The sequence below is a fragment of the Mastigoproctus giganteus genome, chromosome 1, assembly GCF_048544385.1.
Source record: "Mastigoproctus giganteus isolate SK-2022 chromosome 1, ASM4854438v1, whole genome shotgun sequence".
Lineage (NCBI taxonomy): Eukaryota > Metazoa > Arthropoda > Arachnida > Uropygi > Thelyphonidae > Mastigoproctus > Mastigoproctus giganteus.
In genome coordinates, this window is record NC_143575.1 from 190,648,043 (window position 1) to 190,671,200 (window position 23,158).

At 36.6% G+C, this 23,158-nt stretch overlaps 1 protein-coding gene across 3 annotated transcripts in view; it reads right to left on the minus strand.

The window, feature by feature from the left end:
- The window catches only part of LOC150091388 (DDB1- and CUL4-associated factor 6-like), a 405,008-nt gene that overhangs the window by 316,910 nt on the left and 64,940 nt on the right, over positions 1 to 23,158 (minus strand). For all 3 annotated transcript variants that reach the window (XM_090375313.1, XM_090375305.1, XM_090375299.1), the window contains exon 3: positions 11,270 to 11,331. In XM_090375313.1, the coding sequence (XP_090231439.1) occupies positions 11,270 to 11,331 (62 nt within the window). The remainder of the gene's footprint in view (positions 1 to 11,269; positions 11,332 to 23,158) is intronic.

The following is a 23,158-nucleotide window of genomic DNA, read 5'->3' on the forward strand; positions in this document are numbered from 1 at the left end:
TTATAGTGTCATTGATTTCATTATAAGTGACTTTTTTTTTTTTTTTTTTTTTTATCAGAGACAGCTGTTTTGTGGCTCTTTGCAGTTTCATGATCAGTCCAAAATTAACCTATCCACGTTGTACTTTTTTATTACAATATTTTTCATTATGTATCTTTCAACTCAGCAGTTCTCAGAAATAGCATGACGTAATACTTGAACGATCCCTTAGTCGGCTTGACACTTTGCTAGTGACAATGTCAGTGTGAGTTTCCGACTTGAGTGAAAAGTGGCTTCATTATGTGTTTTGCTATTGAGTGAATTTATATTTTATTTAAATAGTAACCCTAAAATAATAGCTTCAAAGTGTGCCTCTACATCCAAAAGTGAATCCGGGAAGAAAATCTAGAAAAATTTCTGTCACTGCATTAGAAAATGATTATTTTGGGGAAAATAGAGCAAGGAAGAACATACGCAGCTTTAGCTAAAGAATATGAGTGCAATGAATCATCGATACGAACAATTAAAGCATGAGGACAAAATTAAAGTAAGCATTAGGGTGGCAACAAACTCTGCAAGTGCAAACTCCACTTTTGTTAGTTGATGTGATATGCTTATTGAGAAAATGGAACAGTTATTGAATGTTTGGATCGAAGACCAAAGGAATAGAAATGTGCCTCTCATTTCTAATATAATCAGGTGCAAGGCTCAACATATTTATCATCACAAAGTCTCACACTGAAACTTTATGTGATGATAAATCTGAGAACTGCTGCTAGTGCAAATGGTGAATCAAGTTTCAGTGCAGCCAAGGGATGGTTTGATGGATTCCAAAAAAGAGCAAATCTGCACATTATTAAAATTGTTGGTGAGATTGCTTCTGCAATGTGAAGGCAGTGGAAAATTTTTACCTGGAATCGAAAAATGTAATAGAAGAGGGAAGATACAGGACAGATCAGATTTTTAACTGTGATGAAACTAGACTATCAGAAAAAAAAAAATGCCTGATAGAACATATTTATCCAAAGAAGAATGAGTTGCACCTGGATTCAGTGTCAAAGACAATCACTCTCCCATTTTGTAGTAATGCTTCTGGTGATTATAAATGCAAGCCTTTAGTGTATCATTCAGAAAACCCAAGGGCTTTGAAAGGCAAAAAATAAATCTTCTCTTCCCATTTACTGGCGATTGAATAGAAAAGCATGGATGACTGGCTCACTGTTTAGAAACTGGTAAGAGCATTGTTTCGTACCTGAAGTTGAAGGATATCTGAAAAATAAGAATTTAATATTCAAGGTGTTCCTTAGACAATGCTTGAAGTCACCCAGTGTCACTTCTCGGCTGCAATCCAAATGTAAAACTTGTGTTTCTTTCTCTGAACACAACATCAATTTTACAGCCCCTGGACCAAGGGATTGTTTCAACTTTTAAATCTTATTATCTAAGGAGATTGGCAAATCTTCTTGATAAAATTGAAAAAATTCCAGATAAAAACATGCTGAATTCACAATACTAACTATTGAAATAATCAAAGAGTCATGGACTGAAATGAAGAAGTCAACTTTGAAGCACTGTTGGAAGAAGCTACTCCTTGAAACAGGAAGTGACTCACAAGACCTCAATATTATTCAGACAGAAGTTGAGAAAATTATTAAACTTTCAAACATTATTGGAGGAGAGGGATTTAGAGATATAGGGCAGGAAGAAATTTTGGAACATATTCATTCCCATCAGGAGGAATTAAAAAATGAGGAGTTAGAAGAACTACTGGACTGTAATAAAGATGTTCATGAAGAAAATGAAGAGCAGAAGAAACCTGAACTAATAAACAAGGATATATCAGAGATTCTAAAAGCATCTGAGTTACTGAAGGAACTCAGTTGTTTTTAGAATCTCTGATATACCCTTGATTATGATTATGCAGTAAGATCCTGACTTTCATAGGAGTACTAAAATTAAGAGAGGCATTGATGATATTATGGTTTCATATGTTGACATGAGAAAGATCGTGACAAAACAGCAGCAGACAAGAATTATGGATTTTGTAAGTAAGTCAATTTCAGAAGTATGTTCACCTTCTGCTAGAAGTTTCATCAACTGAACTTTTCTTCACATGTGTTGGTAACTCATGGTCAATTAAAAGTTTTATTTCATTGTTTTACTTTTTTTAGCATGCAGTTTTATTTTAAATTTAGGTAGGAATTCATTTTGATTCCATAATGGAAGTGTATACCTGATTAAGTTTCTGTTGTTTTTATAATTTAGTTTTGATGTTTTTGGGGTTTAGTTTTTTTTCATCGTATTTTCTTTTAACATAGGAGCCTTTTACATTTACGTTAGGGGGCAAGAACTCACTGTCACTCAACTGGATCAATGGAACAAGAGATGAGAAATTATGGAGGAAGTCAGTCTCGCTGTTCATTTTTGAAATCTCCATTCCAGCAAAAATTAGCATAGAAAATTATTACTGTACTTCCATATACAGGTAGGTCCCGTTTTACGATGGTCCACTTTATGCCTTTTCACATTAACAACTGTTTCAAAATATTACCTGAAAAAATTGAATATAACAAAAAAATCACAACTCAGTAACACATCACAGCAACGCCTGTGAGTCCAAACATGCACTATGCGTTTATTTTGTTTTTCGTGGTGCATTGTGGGTGGAATGATAGCGATGCCAAGAGTTGTTTACGTTCAGTGCACCATGTCGGTTTTGTTGTGAATTTTCCCCCAATTGTTAACGGGTTACATTAATAATAATAATTTTTGTGTAACCATGAGCTCTAAGCATAGGGCAGTATCTGTGCCTGAGGGGGGGGCAAAAAAGACCGTAAAACACTAACAATTAAGGAGAAAATGGATGTGATTCGTTGCATGGAGTCTAGTGAGTGTCGGTTGGATGTGTGTAAGGCATTGAGTTTAGCACCTTCTACTGTATCAACGATTATGTTGATAAAATAAAGTGCACCCACACAGGGATAACAAGTGTGTCATCCTACAGAACAACTTATTGACACAGTGAGACAAAAGAAAAAAAATGAAGAAATTGTTAGTGTTGTGGATTGACGATATGAACCAATATAACATTCGTGTTACATAGGCGGTAATTCTGGACAAGGCAAAGTCATTATTTGACAAAATATGTGAGGAGTCTAGTAGCACTGAAACATTTATGGCCAGCAAAGGGTGGTTTCATCGCTTTAAAAGCAGTTCTAAAATTCACAATGTGAAAGTGTCTGGTGAGGCTGCTTGTGCTGACGTTGCAGTGGCGGAAGAGTATCCTTCCGAATTTAAATGCTTGATAGACGAAGGCAACTACCACCCTGATTTAGTTTTTAATGTGGACGAAACGGGGCTTTATTGGAAAAAATTGCCAAGTAGGACATACATCGCCTGTGAGGAGAGGGCTACCACTGGTTTCAAGGTTGCAAAAGATCGGTTGACATTGCTTCTGGGTGGCAATGCATCAGGAACATTTAAACTCAAACTGATGTTGGTGTACCATTCAGAGATGCCCTCTGTAATGAAGGGCATGGTGAAGACACGACTTCCTGTGTTTTGGTGCTCTAATAAAAAGACGAGGGTGACTCAGACAATTTTTAGCGAATAGTACACCTCGTACTTTTGTCCAGAGGTTGCTCAGTTTTGTGCAGCAAATGGCTTGCCTCCCAAAGTCATGCTGGTTCTGGACAATGATACTGATGAGAGAACACAAGAGAAGATGTCAGAGTTTGCTGATGACTTAAAGGATGAAAGGGGTGGTTAACAACAGAACCAGGACCACGCTATCTTTTTTTAAAAAGATTTGGACAGAGTGCAATTATAATCTGAGAAATGGCAGCTAAAGTTTAATACTTCCAAATGCACAGTGATGCACTTGGGGAAGAGAGAAAACTCAGGAGTGGTTTCTAGATTAGGGTAGAGGAATTAAAAGATGTTCAGGATGAAAAGACTTGGTGATTATGATCAGAAAACCATGAAACTCAAGCAGTGTAAGCAGATGGCAAGACAGACACATAGTACTCTGCCTATAATTGAAAATAATTTTGCAAGTGGAGAGAAGTCGTTATCTCTCTCTATTAGAAGATGGTTCGACCACACTTGGAACATTGTATACAGATCTGGATGCTGCATCTGGAGTAGGTACATAGAAGTGCAATTACATTGGCAAATAGCACTAAGTATTATCCCTATAAGGAATGGTTACGAAGATGTGATCTGTAGACATTAACAACTAGAAACCTTGGGGGAGAGACATATATTTATCAAATAAAACACCACTATGCAGTTAATACTTGGAAATCTTTTTGTAAAACAATACGTTCTATAGTAGATGCATAGAATGGGATAGAATATGTTTTCAAGTATTGTAGATTAACTGCATTTTTATCAGACTTAGGATCAGATGTTAATTGTGCATTTTCCCCAAGGCATTCATTGGAAATAAGATCCATTGGAAATAGATAATACAGAATTTAGCATTAGGCTTATGATGAAAGAAAAGCAAGCTTATAGAGCATCAACCAAAAAAAGCCTTCCCATTTCACCCATCCATTCGCTCCAAAACTTTGTCTAGTTCTTCCTCGAATTTATTTAAGCTATCAACTTCCACAATGACAGATGGAAGTTTGTTTCAGCAATCAACAAACCTTGCTGAAAAAAATTTCAGCATACCTATACTACAACTGCCTTTCCTCAATTTGAATTTATGCCCCTCAGGTTCTTAAACTGAGCAAGAGGAAGAATCTCATCAGCATTGAGCCTGCTCAAACCATTCAAGGCCTTTTACACCTCAATCAGATACCTAGTCTCCAGAAGTTGCAATTTGCAGAACTTATGACTTTCGTGGTAAGAGGACCCCTTCATTCCCCTCACCAATCTTGTTGCCCTTCTCCGTACTCATTCTAGCGACTCTACATCCTTCCTAAAATGAGGCTTCCAGACCTGTATGCAGTACTCAAAGCGTGGCCTAACCATTGCCTTATACATATGGATAATCACCTTTTCCCCACTAGCAAAATTCCTCTATATCATTAAAAAGATTCCGTGGCCTGCTCTGGCAAGCCCATCTGCACTGCTCAGAAAACTTCATATCTGATTGTACGATTACCCCCAGATCTTTTTCATTTCTACCACCTTGAGTGTACCTCAATTGGTACATTCATTTGACAATCTTAAACTTCAGTTGCCACTTCTTGGTGGGAAGGAGCAGCAGTGCATAGCACGCACTTCTTGATTAGACCGGGGTTCGAACCCATGACCACCAAATACGGAGGATGCGGAAAGGTCAGGGAATGACCACCGTATATCCCTGGAGCAATATGGCCTTAGTTGCTAATGCTCCAAAAAACCAAAAAATAACAAAAAAAATAAATAAAAAATAGTTGCCACTTCTCAGTCCATGTGCCCAAAATTGTAATGCAGATTGCAGTAGCATACTGTCGTTACTATCATTAACAACCCTGCCAACCTTTGTATCATCTGCAAACTTGGACATTAAACCTGACATACCTTCATCAATCAAATAATATCACTAATAAGTATAAAAAACAACAATGGGCCCAACACCGAACCCTGGGAGACTCCACTAATAACATTAGTCCAGAAGAGCAATGTCCATTGATTACCACTGTCTTCTTCCACTAAACCCTTATTGTTTTATCCATTGTAGCACACTGCTCTTAATGCCACACTGCTCCAATTTGTACAGTAGTCTTCTATGTGCAACAGTATCAAAAGCTTTCCTGAAACCCAAGTATATGATATCAAAATAATTTTTTGCATCCAGTTCCTTTATGACCACACAGTTCCCCTTAAAAAACCCATGCAGTGTCTGAATTATTACTGCAGTCCTGTTTAGATGATCCAGCAATGATTCTTTAACCAGTGACTCCATTATTTTCCCTGGAACAGAAATTAAGCTAATAGGTCTGTAATTACTCGTGTCACCCTTTCAACTCCCTTTGTGAATTGGGGATACATCTGCACATCTCCAAAGCAAATGTATCCCCAAGTGTGGACCTCCCCTGAATCCAAGGATGCTATCATAATTATGGCTAAGAGTTTGCTTTCTTCCTTTGCTACCTCCTTTAATATGACTGAATAGATCCCTTGCACCCCAGGTGCCTTTTTTATGTTTAACTTCAACAATTTCTCTCCCACTTTGCTCTCAGTTATTAACAAAATCCTTTAGATCCCTGTTAGAGTTCGATAAACTTTTGACATTGCCATTCCCCCTAAATAACTCATGTGTGAATGTACTGTAGATGCAAAATACTCGTTCAGTTTGGCAGCTATCTGAGCATGATCATCAACAGTCAAACCATCGATTTCAAGTGGACCAACCTGATTCATCCACTTCCTTCTAGAGTTTATATAAGTAAAAAAGTCTTTGCTGGTTTACTTTGCATCCTTTGGCAAAGATTTCTCGTAATCTGCTTTCACTTGCCTAACCTTCTTTGTGACTTGGTTACAGACTAACTTATATCTACCATAGGCCTCCGTGTCGCCTGATAATTTATATGCATCACATGCATTTTTCTTCTCTACCACAAGTCTCATTAGTTCATCTGACATTTAGTTAAGCGTAAACCTTGAACAATATTTCTTGGTATGAAAAGCCTAGTAGCTTCCAAAGTTAATTCCTTGAATGCTTCCCATTTAGAATTTGCTGTGGATAACATCATCAGTTGGTCCCACTGAACAAAATTTAAAAACTGTCAGAGACCACTGTAGTCACCTTTACAAAAGCAAAAACCCTTCCCTTTCCTTTACCCCTGATGGTAGTGACATCTTCAAATAAATCCAACATCAGTACACTGTGATCAATGCCACCTATTGGTTCCTTTAACTTATTCTTAATGCATAAATAATCACTGCTGATAATCAGATCAAGAATATTACTCTCTCTGGTTGCCTCCTGAACATACAGCTGTGGAAAACAATCATTCAATAAATCCACAAAAGTCTGTGTACTAAATTTTATTTGACCGCTATCAGCTTTATGAACATTATCATTATCTTGAGGGTTAGCTATTATAATTATTCTTTTATTACTTGTATTAAAAATTTCTTGCATTATAAAAGAAACTAAGGCATATTCAACAAATGATTTATTTGCTGCATCAGTGGAATCTTCAGGAGGATATACATTTATGATTTTTCTATTTGCATATCATAAATATAATTTTTAAGATTTCACAAAAAATCTTCACTCTTAAGTTCAGTCTTATCAATTTTCTTGTTGTCTAATGCTTTTATGTTGTTCTTAAGGTTATTACTTTAACTTTGTAGTTCACTTAACATCCTCACTTTTTTCACTGATATCCAGTGGATGTACATTTTTGCTGTTTGACTCAATATAATCAAGATTCGATTGCATATTGTCAATTTCTTTTATAAGAGATTCTTCATTACTTCTTATTTCATTATTTAAAATTTTTAATTTCTCACTGTATTTCTGACAGATATGTCAATACTTGACTTTATACTGTCATGTTTGTAGCTCTTCAGTTCACTATTTAATTTTTGATTAACTCCTTTAAGATTAAATAAGTCATTTTACAAAGTGAGTTTTTCGTTCTGCATTCTTTCTGTCATATGAGTAATATTCTTATCAAGATATTTTTTAGTGGCTGAATCCATATCATGTTCAGGGTTTTTTACATTCTTCAATTGCTTATTATCAATATTAAAATTACCATTTGCATCTAACTTAAAACCCATACCAGGAGGTCCTCTTTCACCTTTAGTAGTTTTTGATTTGGCATTGCCCTTCATATTACCTAACTTACTACAATAGCTCATTTATTATTGTCTAAATATCTTCTATATTTTAATTTTTTGTCATCAGTAACCTTATCAATAAAAAAGAAGTTATAACATTTTTTCAAAGCTTCATTAAATGTTATGAATTCTTCCTACTTATTCAATAATTAAGAACAAATAATTTCTAAACTCATTTGTTTCTCTTCTGTTAGGAAAAGCAAAAAATTCAAAGTAATTACACTGAAGACAAATTTCAGAAAGTTAGAGAAAAGGGAGAAGCTATACCTACAAGTATAGCTAAAGCTATTGAAGGTACACCTAAGGATAGCTTAGCGCCATAGCTATTCTTAGGTATCATCTGTATAAGCCATGCAGACTATGGCCTTAAGCACCAGGCTCTGGCCCTCATTTATAAAATGCCATATTTTCCCAATAGTTTGCTATGGGGCCTCAGTATGGTGTACTAGAGCTTCTCTTTTGACTGAAACTCCAAATCCGTTGTATGGAGGCCATAAACTGGACTCCATACAACGTTCTATGCTCCTTGCTGAAAATAAGGTGTGCTGTACAGTTAGCACTCCAGCTCTACAGATGCTAGGTGGATGTATGCCCCTACACCTAGAGGTAATAAGAAGATTATTTCAGTGGTTGAAGAAGAGTATTCCCACTGAAACAACAGGCATCACTCAACCTTGCTAACAATCCCAAACAGGAAAGGAAGAGAATCACTGAAATTATGTACAGGGCCTGGCAAGAAACATGAGACACCACCAATAAAGGACTAATAACCAAAAAGTTCATTCCCTCTCCACAAGTTTCGCCAGTCCAAAGCCTCCTCCCTGGTACTCACCAGGACTCCATGCTACATTTCTACTGACAGGTCACACACCCTTTAAAGGGAAGTTAATATCCCTGGGCAAAAAAGATAATCCACTGTGTCACTTGAGGGACTGAAGAAATGTGGGATCACATAATATACAACTGCCACGAATATGACAGATTGTGGTTAAGTTTTGCCACTAAAATCCAAGATAATTGTGACATTGTGAGCAAATGATTATAATGGACACAGAGTGCTATGCTGCCTTCACTGAGTATGCCCAGTCTGTCTTCACTGCTAGATGGGCTGGCTGACAAACACCACTCACTGAAGACCAAAATAAGAAACTTCCTGGATATGACACACTACTCAGAAATATTTCCTATTGAAGAAAACAACCCAATCTGAGACATGAACCTCCTGGGTATGACCTTGTATCAAGAAACTGCCTTGTATACTACACTTCCAACCTCACTAGAGGTAGGATTTTCTGCCAGCACTGGGCTACCGGTGCAGGGACTCCAGTGATTTAATCTTGTAGGATTTAATCTTGTGCTAACCTCAATCAAGGTAGGATTTGCTGCAGGCACCAGTATCTGGTGCGAGATCTGCTGCTAACCCATTCGGGGTAGAATTGCACCTGCATACCTTAGGGAGGTCAGGTACTGTAGACATCTTTGGGTGTAAACATTATATGCACTTGTATACTGTAGTGTAGGTCAGGTGCTGTTGACACCTTTGGGTGTGTGAAACCATGCCATATATGGTGGGTCACGCCAAATGGTGCACCTCTTTGCAAGTACTCTACCCTGCAAAGCTTTCTTCTCTTTCCTTGACTCTGGGTGGGCTTCCCAGACCAGAGGTAACCAATCATTCACTCCCTCCTTATCCACCTCATCTGGAGGACACCTTTTTCATCTTTTTTAATCCCCACCGTTCAGCTATCTTCCTCACTTTCTTTTTGTTCCCCATCAAGAAGCTCATGCAACCTTTGATAGAGAGCAGCCATAGTACTGTGGACAGCCTGGCTTACCTCCCAGAGGTGGTGGTAGGCAACATGAAGTCCTACTGAGAAATAGCCAGAACATAATAGAACCCAACACAAAACTACACATACAACAAACAACACTTTTCTGGCTTTTGCAGAGGTTCTGCATTCATCATAACAGTACTGATGGCACAGATGTGGGGAAAACCACAGGTGGCACCTTAACCAAACACTTTGCCACTGTGTCAATAAAATAAATAATAAATTTTCTGCTTATACTCTGGGACGACCAAATGGTCAGAGAAGTTCACAAGGTAGACAGAATACAAGAAACAGCACCGTATTCAGCAGTCATGGGCTTGAACCCATGAACGGCTTGAAAACAAGCCATGAGTTAGGGCCATGAATATGATGACCTGAAGAAAACTCACCTAAAAAAAATGTGGAACCATTTAAAACTAGCAAGGGCTGGTTGAATAGATTTAAAATCCAGGGAGAAGCCGCAAGTGCAGAAGGAGCCAAAACTTTCAAAAAAGAACTCGTTAAAATTATTGAAGAGGGATATTATGTGTTATACTGTACTTCTCAACAAGTTTTTAACATAGATGAAGCAGGACTTTTGTGGAAATGAATACCTAAAAGAAGTTTCATATTGAAAGAATAAAAAAACATGCCAGGTTTCAAAGCGGCGAAGGATCGGTTGACTTTATTGTTGGGTGGTAATTAAACTGTGGAGGATTTAAAATTAATACCCCTTTTAGTTGATTTGGAAGAGGGCCAAAGTACAACCCAAAATCGATACATTTTTCATTATTAAATTCATCAATTAAATTAAATCAATTTAGATCAATTAAATTCATGATTTTAATTGGAATTTTAAGTTTAATTTTGATACGTAAGTAGTTACCACATAATTATATATATGTAACGCAGAATATTTTATATGTACAAATATTTGAATATTAAATATTTTGACCGAAATTTGTGCATCTTTTCACTACCGTTTATTATTGATTAGGAAATATCCTATGGCACCGACCGCAACTCACAAATACATATGTTACCTTATGGGAATGCGGCGCTCGCTTAGCGTGGATTCACTTAGCACTCTGTTTTTACGGAACGAATTATCAGCATTAAGCGGGGGTCACCTGTACTTACAAATTTAATTCTAACATGCAATTACTATAACTGTGATGTGATAAAATGGGAAAAAACTGCCATGAAGAATCAAGAAAATACATTAATTTTTGAGATATTTCATTACTGCTCCTGAAATATCAAATGCACTTTTCTTTTTCTTTTTTCTTTTTTTTTTTGTTAGTTGTTGGACCATTGGCTTCTGTGGCCATAATGCACCGCCCAAAGTTTTTGCCTTTTACTCTGATCCAAGCCCGAGGCAGGATTTGAACCCGCAACCCAATGGTAGGCATCAAATGCACTAAACATTTGATATTTTTTGAAGATCAAATGCACTAAACATTTGATATTTTTTGAAGATCAAATGCACTATACATTTGATATTCAACTAAATTTCAGGAACTACTGCATGAAATTTAGTTGAATAAACAGGAAATAAATGAGACTAGAGACTATAACGAATATTTTTCTAAAGTTAAGCTCCACTATTTTCATGATGGTAGAACTTAAGTAACAATAAATTAATTCAATTCAATATATTCAAGCAAAACATACTAATCATATGTACTTACACAACCATTATGAACAGATAATTTGGCATGTAGCTTCAGCTTCTGAATAAAAGCTTTATTTCCTGAAAATGAAAAATCTTATTACTATGATATTTGGACACCTAAGACATTAAGGACCTTGAAAAAAATTTCAAAATTTTCTGTTAGTCATGGACATGAATCACTTAAGATTAAAAATAACTTCTTAGCAAATCACAAATTAATTCAAACAAAAATTCCACATTGTTAGTTACGATAAAATACACTCTGAAATTCACATTGCACCACCCAGAAGGAATAATCGGAAATGCATCACTAATCTGTCTAATGGTTATCAGTAGACAGATTGGTTGTACTGAGATATACAAATGATAAAATATGGGACCGACGAGATGGAACCTTTGGTAATTTGGCTGACATAAAAATTAATGTAGAAATCATGGAATTCAAAGCAGTGCATGTGTGACACAACTCACAAGCTTCTGTCTCACACGAACCAACTTCAGAGTACAAGGAGATTGTAGAAAATACCAAGATGTCACATTCGACTGATGTCAGCAACTTGCAACTTCAACAGAGAGTGGATTATCAGCCTTCAGAAGTGGCTGGTTGGTTGCTTTATCATGTAGCAGAACAGGTGGGCTGACAATATCACAGTGCACAGATGTTGGCAACAGTGGCTATGGGAAGGTATGACTTTTTTTTTTATTAAACGTGTCAAATGGGTAGGGGAACACAACGGAGGACTAGAAAATGGGAAGATCATCTTATCCATCAACAGATGTACACTGCATCAGCTAGCTGTCTCTCCATTACCCGTCGAACTATTGTATGCCTACTGGCAGAAGATAGGCTGTAGTGCATACCAGCCATTGCATCGACAACCACTGACCGCTGCCCATTGTCAACAGCATCTTGAAGGTGCTGCACATGGGCCACCTGAGATACAGAATGCCATCAAGTGGTCCTCAAGAAGAAGAAAATTCAACAATGATTTGCTTCTTCTTGAGGCCCAATGACTGTAGCATATGCATTTGGTGAGAACGTGGGGAACATAATGATCCTAGGATCATTGTTCGAGATCATACTGCATGCCCTGCTGGAGTTAGTGTGAGGGGAAATGTATTTTAATAGTCAGTCATTGTTGCTGTTCATCGCTATGATGACAAGATTCTGGAACCCACTGCTCTCTTCTTTCTTACTGGGAATCTCTATAGATGGTATCTAATCAATGATTAGATACCATCTATAGAGGCACCCACAGTTGACCCAAATCACGGATGCACTGCACAACCAGGTACAAGAGGGTGAGAAATGCTGCAGGAAGCTATTCAACATCTGTATGAATCAATGCCAAGGTGCTTAGCTCAATGTATCTACAAATGTCATGGATTTATATCATACTAAACTGTCCCTTGTAAGCATCATTGTGTGTGTGTCATTAAATATGTTCATACATACATTTACCTATCCATTCCCTCCAATAGTTTGTCTAATTCCTCCTTGAATTTATTTAAGCTATCAATATCCACAACAACTTATGGATGTTTCTTCCAGCAATCAACCACCAACTTGCTAAAGGCAAGCTTCCATACATCTATTTGCAACTGTCCTTCCTCAATTTGAATTTGTGTCCCCTCATGTGTGTAGTCTGATCAAGGGGAAGAATTCCATTAGCACAGAGCTTGTTCGATTCATTCAAAGAGTTCAACACCTCAATCAGATCATCTGACAAGAGGGAGCCTAGTCTCCAGATGCTGCAATTTGCAGAATTGAAGCCTTTCTTGTTAAGAGCACCTTTTGTTCCACTCACCAGTCTTGTTGCTCTTCCCTATACTTGTTCAAGCAGCTCTAAATCCTACCTAAAATAAGCCTGTAGACATATTATACAGTACTTGATATGCAGTCTGACCACTGCCTTACACAAAGGGATAATCACCTCCCTATCCCTGCTAGAAAAATTCTTGTATATCATTGACAAACCCCATGAGCTGTCCTGCCAACCTGTTTGCACTGCTCAGAGAACTTCATATCTGACTGCATAATTGCCCACAGGTCTTTTTCATTTTTTACTAACTGAGTGTAGTACCACTCAGTTACTCACCATTTACTGCTACCCATATTCGGTACTTTGATCTTGTCAATGTTAAACTTCAGTTGCCATTTCTCAGCCCATCTGCCTAACTTTTCTAGATCCTGTTGGAGTAGCATACTGTCATTAACCACTCTGCCAACCATTGTATCATCTGCAAACTTGGACACTTGACATACCTTCATCAAAATCATTGATAAATGTAGAAAACAACAACACTGGGGTACTCCACTAATAATATTAGTCCATGAAAAGCAGTGTCCATTGATTACCGCTCTGTCTTCTCACACTCAACCATCCCTTTATCCATAGCAGCAACTTTCCCTTAATGCCATACAATTCTAATTTGTACAGTAGTCTTCCATGAGCAACAGTATCAAAAGCTTTACTGAAATCAAAGTATATGATATCAAAATTATTTTTTTCTTCCAGTTCCTTTGCGGACACATAGTAGCATCCAATCAGATTGGTCAAAGAAGTTTTCCCCTTAGCAAACTCATGCTGTGTCTGAAGTATAATTACGACCTTATCTAGTTGATTCTGCATTACCTCTTTAACCGTTGACTCCACTTTTCCCTGGAACAGAAGTTAAACTAACAGGTCTGTAATTACTCATTCATCTGTAATCACCCTTTGATCACCTTTATGAATTAGAGGATACACTCACACATCTCGTGTGTGAACGTATCCTCATGTGTGAAGGCACCTGAGGTGGATAGCATCCACCTCAGGTGATCTCCATATGTTTAACTTCAACAATTTCTCTTCCACTTTCCTCTCAGTTATTACAAAATAATTTAGCTTCATGTTAGATTTTGATAAATTTCTGGCATCCACTTCCCTAAAGAATTCCTCACATGTGAATATAGATGCAAAAATATTCATTCAGTTTGTCAGAAACCTGAGCAGGATCATCAACAGTCAAACCATCGATGTTAAGTGGACCAATTTGATTCATCTCCTTCCTTCTAGTGTTTAAATAAGTAAAGAAGCTTTGCTGTTTTTCTTTGCATCCTTTGACAAAGATTTCTCGTAATCTGCTTTGCCTGCCTAACGTCCTTTGTGACATAATTACAGACTAGTTTATATCTACCATAGGCTTGTGTTGCCTGATAATTTATATGCATCCCACCCATTTTTCTTCTCTGCCACAAACCTCATCAGTTCATATGACATCCATTTAGGCCTAAACCTTGAAGAGTATTTCTTAGTTGGTATGAAAAGCTAGCTTCTATGATTATTTCCCTAAATAAATACTTCCCATTTAGAATTTAATAATGGTACTATTATCAGTTGGTTTCACTGTATAAAATTTTAAAATTGTCTGAGACCACTGTAAGTCACCTTCATGAGAGTAACACCCCTTCCTTTTACCCTTAATGGTACTTACATTCCAAATTGATTCATTGTGATCACTGCCACTTAGTTCTTTTATCTGCAGATTCTTAATTCATGAAGAATCACTGCTGATAATCAGATAAAGAATATTGGTCTCTCTCTCTTGTTGCTTCTTTAACATGCTGCTGTAGAAAACAGTCATCAAATAAATCTGCAAATGTCTTGCTAGTGTTACCAACCCACAACTTCAATCAATATCTGGAAAGTTGAAATCGCCCATTATAAGATATTCTGATTTACTGGCCCAGTCTATTTCTCTGTAGAGTTGCTTGTTATACTCATTACAGTCATTAGGCCAATAACCCAAACTACTCTCATTTTTGTTTTCCCAGAAACACCAAACTGACTTAAGGTTGCACTGGCCACCCATGTCAACTGGATGGATCACCTTATATTTTATAACTGAAAGCATAACTCCCCCCCTCCTGGCCTCTCTGTATACATTGTATACAGAGAGGCCAGGGGGGGGAGGGGTTACGCTTGATGACTTACTCTTAGTTGCTCTAATACAGTCCATGTATTTCCACAGCAGGCCTTGAATTCCCGGTCTGCTGCATGTGCCAATAGAAGCAAAGAAGCAGTGCATGAAAGAAGTATGTTCTGAATGAGTTTCCATACAAAAGATAAATAAATAATCAGAAAAAAAAAAAAAAATCAGTTACTTTTTTTTTTAAACAGTAATATAGTCACTCTATATAACGACCACGTAGAGGAATGAGAAAAATCAGTCGTTATATGGAGCATTCATAAATTTAGCAATAAAACAAGTAAAAGCTTGAACATTTAATGTAATTCTATGAATACAATATAGTGTAATCTTATTTATAACATGTACTACCAGTATTACACAAGAAAAGCATGACTGTAAATTTGGCATTGATTGTCGAGTGCAATAAAATTACAATTAAATTTGAAATTTCACTACATAGGCTACATACCTATCAACGCCTATTGAGAATTGTTTCATACTTTAAAATAATCCATCAAAACATGCTGTTTCAATGGTAGAGCATGTTTTAAAAGATAATTATGAAGGTGCACAAAGCAGTCATTTCACTTTCACAGCTAGGATGCATTTGAAAAAAAATCAACGTACAAGTTCTAATCGTTGATGAGCATCTTTCATTGAACCTACTGTGATTGAACAAAAAGTTATCTTTTACCTTCATCACTATAAATTTCAAAAGATGCCATTACATCTGCAAAGAGTTCCTCTTAAATTCGAGCATATCCTGAAACATCCAATGTCTGCATCCATGTCTGTGTAATCTTTGAAGCTTAAGTTTCCCTGTAAGTTTAGGCTATGCACATGCTCAAATATTTCTTCCCTATAATCAGATTGTTCTTCACAATTAATAGAGGAAGAAGCATGCGAAACTTCACACACTGCTTCATTCATGGTGATAAAATCAGCATGTTTGAAGCAGTTGACGATCGCTTTTTCATCAAATTCATCCCATGCAGATGTCATGTGAATCTTTCAAGACAGCTCAATTTTGTTTAATAGAATTCTTTGATAGTTTTCCTTTAAACATTGGAGTACACCTTGATCAAGTGTCTGAAGAACTGACGTCATATTTAGGGGTAAGTACTCGACAGTGATTGCACATAGGTCATTTGACAGTGAGGGGTGCAGTTTTCCGAAGTTTTCCTCTTCTTCTCACTCACACCCTGCAATCTAAGTCTGATCTATTCTTCCAGATTTGTGATGTCATCTATGCCATTTGGTATGCTCAATACATATTCGGTAATATCTTCAAAGCTTTAAAGCATAGAGGCTTCTGGGATTTCCCAATGATTAAAAGAGAAGCTTGTCTGTGCTAGAAACGTTTGCTGCTATGAGAACACTAATCTGTTTTTGGCCATTTTTCCACCACTATATTTCTTGCCTTTAAATGTGTTTTATCTGGTAGCAATTTAAAAAAAAAAAATCCAGCTTCAACAGCAATGAAGATGTCACTATCATCATCAGCCATTTTCAATCCACTGCAGGATGAAGGCATCTCCAGCAACTTTCCAGTTCATTCTGTTTTGTGCAATGGCTATCCATTTACTACCCACAAATTCATGAATTTCATCTGTCCATCTCCATCATTTTCTTCTAGCTCCTCTTGGGTACCATTCTGTTATTTTCTTAGTCCATCTGTCATCATGTCTTTGAGCTATGTGTCCTGGCCAAAACCATTTTAGTTCTTTAGTTTTGATAAGAATGTCCTTTACTTGAGTTTGCTGCCTAATCCATGTGTTTCTCTTCTTATCTAACAGCCTGATTCGAAATATAATTTGTTCCATTCTTCACTGTGTAGTTCTCAGCATCTATTACATTCTTTTGGTGAGTGCCCAAGTTTCACTTCCATAAGTCATGGTGGGGAGTATACATTGGTTCATTATTTTATGTTTCAGACAAATTGCGATATTGCTCCTCAGTATGCAACTTTATTTCCTGAATGCTATCCATCCAAAATTTATTCTTCTTTTGACTTCCAGCCATTTATCATTATTACAGCTAATGACTTGTAGCAGATAAGTATATGACTCCACCTTTTCAATTACTGCTCCTTCAATCATTATTTCCCTTTCCATGGCATACTTGTTCATCACTTTTGTTTTAGCCATATTCATCTTTAATCCAAAATCCTTACTAACTCTGTATAACTGATTAAGGATTAAGATTTTCCTCTAATTCTTTGAGATCGTGGCTTATGATCACAGTGTCATCTGCAAATCGTAAATGGTTTAGGCACTCTCCATTCACATTGACTCCTTTCTGCAACCAGTCTAATCTTCTGAAAGCTTCCTCAAGGGCAGCAGTAAACAACTTTGGAGATATTCTGTCTCCTTGTCAAACTCCTTTCTCAACTTTAAATTTGCTACTGTCTTTGTATAGTATAATAATAAAGGAGGTAGCATTCTCATACATTTTCTTCAAAATCATAATATATGGGGTATCTATGCTTTGTCTTTCCAGTGCCCGAAACATTGCCTTATGCTGTATGGAGTCAAATGCCTTTTCATAATCCACAAATGCCAGGCATAATGGCGTTTTATATTCATTTGCTTTCTCCATTAGCTATGATATTACATGAATGTGATCCATAGTTGAGAATACTGTTCTAAAGCCAGCTTGCTCTTTCTGTTTTTGTGTCATGTCTCTTCCTCACAATTTTAACAACTCTACAGTAACTACTTCTTCCCCGGGGCTTTCTGATTCTTTATTTTCTTCAGCACATGTTCTACCTTATCAGGAAGGATATCGGGTATGTCGTATGTGTTACTAATTTGCTGGTGCACTATGGCCATAGATGCCCATGTGCCAAAAAAATTCCCAAACAAACAAACTAATTTGAGATTCATCTTCCCCACTGCTGGCATCATTCCCTCGCTCCTTGTATAATTCTCTATAGTAGTATTCTGCTATCTGAATTATGCCTTCTCTGCTTTTTATAAGTACACCATCGCTATTCTTCAGTTTCAATATCATTTGTCTTTCTATATTACTGCTCATGGCTGCTGATTTAAATCCTTTGTTTTCCCTTAATGCTTGTTCTACTTTTCTTGTGTTAAATCTTCTTATATCCTCTCAGTCTCTTTCTAATGGCTTTGCATAACTCCATATACTCTATTTTCTCCTTTTCAGTGTTTATCTTATTCTTCATTTGTCGTCTTCAGTTCATCATGACAAGTGTTTCTTGACTAATTTTTTCTTCTTTGGATTTCTTTTTACCTATAGGTTTCTTGGGCTTTATCACTTTCAGAAAGTTGTAATATTCCTCATCGATATGTTGGTCCTGAGCAGTCTGCAGAAGCTAAAACTTGTTCTTAAGTTCCAGTACATGTTGCTTTTTCTTGTCATATGTCAGAAAAATATTGTCATCATATGTCAGTAAAACATTTTTTAAACGATTTTCCTTCCATTCGTTTGTAGAATTGATTTCCACGGCTGCACTTTGGCCACACACTTTTTTGAAAGCCTGGCAATGAAGAGTCGTAAATTTCTGGAACCATCCATCTGAACTATAAAATTTTTCGATATCCATTTGATGCACAAAAGATTCAGCCTTAGCTTTAAAAACATTACCATCTACATTAACGTTTTTGCACATTTCATCATTATCCATTCCAAAAGTACCTTTTCAAGATCCAGATACTTTGCCTTTTGTGCTCGAATCTTACCCAGTGTAGCAGATTTTTCTAAACTTTCAATCTTTTTCCGATCTTTCAGAATAGCAAACAGAGTACTCTTAAGAATGGCGAACTGTTCGGCAATGTCAGTCTTAGAATGCACACCATTATCTACGTCTTGCAAAATCCTAATTTTATCTGCAACTAGCAAAGCAATCCATTTTTTTTGGAGTCATACCAATAAATATGCACTCTAAATAATGAAATGAACTTCTAGTCGATGTTCATTTTATTACCACACTGCAAGAAATGAGCATGGGAAATCTTAAATTATTTCTTACAGTCAGGCTGCAAGCTCATCAGTTCAATATATTTGAAGCATTCTGTCATTTTTAAACATGAATATTGTAATAAAAAAATAAAAATTCAGATTAAGAGGTAGAAATTTATGGTTGTTATAATTTCCTTATAACTTTTGTTTTCAATGTCATTATAATGAATGTAACATAGCATTAGGTTAATGAGAAATTGGCCGGGACAAACCACATAGGGCGTTATAACGTGTTTGGTCATTAAAAAGGTCCCTATAAAGAGCTTCGACTGTATTCACTACATCTATATATCACCTGATTCGATTCCATCAACTTCTGGATCTGAATTCCAGAGAATTACAGCCATTGTAAGCAAAAATCAGACAACAACGGCCAACAGATGTGATAGCCTACTGTGATTTCCAAAACTATTTTAATGCTTCCACCTATTAAAACTGTGTCAACTATTAAGTGAAAACACAGAATATATGGCAGCATGTACCATAAAATTTAAAGTCAATTTACACATAAACTGATTCATAAATGAACTGGCATGTTATCTGAAATTACTTTCAGATATTCAGATCTACACCCTAGAGCGCAACCACACACACAAAAAATGTACCTCAGCATTTTTTGTGTACCTCAACATTTTTTGTGTGTATTATTTAGTATTATTCACTTCTGAAAGGATTAATCAACGTAATCATCACTATAGGAAAATATCAAAAGCATATAATCTCTAAGAATGCATCCAACTGACATAGTATAATGTTGTCTGGAAACTAGGCACCTACAATGAGACTTGATCATGGTGTTTAAGATAAATTAAATGCAGTTGGGCTTCTGAAGAATAACTAGCTGAAAACGTGAGAATCTCAATGGCATTTGTTCGCTGCAATCATTTTAGTTTAGAGTTTTGTGAAGTGAAATTTTTCAGTTTTGTTTAAAAAAGGCTGAAAAAATAAGAATATTCTGATAAGCTATACTAACATTTTTATTTAAATTTTTGTTGTGGCCAATTATAAAAATTTTGCACACTTAAAGGTTTTAACAATTTTATCAAGCTGAAAATAGAAATGACTAATAGTACCTAATATTCTCTATCTATCTATAGATATATATATATTTTTTTTTAATATTTATATATGCATTATATAAGCAGAAATATGTAAACATGCATGATTATATTTTGAATGTTTATGGATTTTATTAACTTGAAAATGGGAGTGCCTAATAGTTTTATACTTATTTTTATATATTTAGACATTTGTTTTTTAAATTTTGAGCAGAATTAATAAAACTTTCTGCATATTTCTCCTCATATACATAATATATATATATATAATGGCAAACAAAAAAAAACTGCATCACTTGTGAATTTTGCAAATAATGTTTTGCACAGCATTGTGGGTTGCAGAAATGTTCAAAATGCATTTGTTAGATGAGATATATATCTCTGTGAATGAAATCCAATAAAAAGACTACACCTGATATACCTAATTGCCATAAATATCTTCCCAAAGGGTAAAATGCGTAATTAATGGAAATATGAAAAATCATGCAAATGGCAATCATGATAACCAAACATACATTTTATTGCTTGATTTGATTTGATTTTGGGTTTATTGGCGCAAAAACAACTAAGGCTATACTGCGCCAGGAAATGATTAAAATAACAATAAAGATAAATTCTAGTAACCTTTAAAAAGGTTACCTTGTCAAATTGTTATTTTTATATATATATATATAAATATGTATAAAGCAGTATAAGTTTAAAAATAAATGATCCAATTTATATATGTGTGTATATATTAATAGCTTGTAAAAACTTAAAAACTGCTGACACGTGGTCGTTGTCTGATAAAATCTGACTGAGTGTATAAGGCTCAGTTGGATGAGTAAAAGCGGTAAAATATATATTGCGAACATGGGTAAAATTAACGCAATCTATTAAAATATGCTTTATTGATAAACTGGTGTCGCAAGACTCGCACATAGGAGGGTCATCCGCCCTCAGCAGAAAAGAATGTGTCAGATGACTGTGTCCTATGCGGAGTCGAGCAAGAACAACTTCCTCGCTCCGATTCCTGCGCAGACTAGACTGCCATGTTTCTATTACAGGCTTTATTTGATATAATTTATTTGTTCTCTGTCTGTGATATAGTTCTTGCCATTGGGAATATATCTTGTTGTGTATTATTTGCCTGTAGTCTGTATAGGGGACTGACAGGCAACGATTATGAGTGGGTGTTGCTGATTTGGCTGCAGCGTCAGCCAAATCATTTCCCTTTATCCCAATGTGGCTAGGAATCCAGCAGAAGCGGATATCAAACTTGCATTCATGAAGAGAATGTCTCTTCTGCTGAAACCGACAAAGAACTGGATGAGAATTATGTCTCGTAGATAATAAAGCCTGTAATACACTCAAAGAATCGGAATATATTATTGACCTTTGGAATTGACAAGTTCGAATGTGATCCAAGGCTAGCTCTATAGCATACATTTGTACAGCTCTGCAGTGTATATGCTGGATTCGGGAGGAATCTGCTGAGATATTATAGTGTCCGGAAAGACAGCAGCAGATCCTACGCACGATTCAGACTTCGAGCCATTTGTGTAAACGGGCAGGAAGTCTGAGTGCTCAGCTTGGTGTGCAGAGTAGAGCTGCTGGTAGACAGATGATGAGGTCTCAGACTTTACCCATTTCTTAAGGGAAAAGTCGCACGGTGGGGGATGAGCATGCCAGGGTGGAAGAGTTTCTTTTGGTGTTTGTGCCACCTTGTCTACCACTATGATGTTAAACTCTCTGATTAGCTCTTGGACACGAATACCAAAAGGTCGGTTGGCAGTCTGACGGGTATTGTACAAGTTTTCCCAACGTGGCTCAAAAACGGATGCCCACTTAGGATGGTCTGGCAGGGATTTCAACTTTAAAGCTGTTGTTGTTGTTTTGGGGGCTTTACGGCGCAAGGACAGCAAAGGCCATAATGCGCCTAACTATGGTGATGTTAAATCTTGAATTGCGTCTGTATAGATGCTATTCAAATTTATATTGTGTTGTATAGTTTTATATGTTTGAGGAAATCAAAAATTTTGGACACGTGGTGTGTCGCCTAGTAGATCAGAAATGCTGAGAGAGGTGTTCGTCGTGGGAAATGAGATAAACATAGCTTGTCGCTGAATACTGTACTTGGGACAATCAATACGTAGATGGTGGACAGTGAGCTGAGTGTTGCAGTTTGTACACAGTGGTGGGTCAGTGGCTGCCAGCAAATAAAGATGTGTCAGGTGTGTGTGGCCTATCCTTAATCGTGCTAATACAACTTCTTCATGTCGGTTCTCACGGATACTAGATCTCCATGGTTTTAGATATTTTTTTATGCCAAGTAGCTTATTGTTGGTTTGATTCTGCCAGATATGTTGCCATAGTTCAAGGCATCGCTTATTTATAATGTACTTATAGTCAGATATAGGTGTAGTGAAGGATTGGTCTATAGGATCGGTAGCAGTTTTGGCAGCTAGGTCGGCCTGTTCGTTTCCGGAAATGCCAGCGTGACCAGGGATCCAACATAACAGAACCTGTTGTTTCTTCTGGTTTAACTTGGTCAGAGTATTCCAGATCTGTCTAAGTAAGGGGTTATCATTTTTTGTATTGTGTTGTATAGCTTGGATAGCACTAATGGAGTCGGTGTAAATAATGCTGTGGAGTCTAGTTCTTGAGAGTGTGTAGTTTAAGACTATGTGGATAGCACAGAGTTCTGCAGTATAGCTGCTACATTCAGTGGGGAGTTTTTTGGACAAAGTGATGTTAGGAAATACTGCTGCTGCACCAACATGCTTTTCAGTTTTAGATCCATCTGTGTAGATCGGTGTGTACTGGCCGTGCTGGGTTCTCAGTGTGGCATGTATTTGTAGCAAGTTCTGTTGGGACATGGTGTGTTTTCCCCAGGCTGTGAATGAAAAGTCACACGGCGGTATATGATA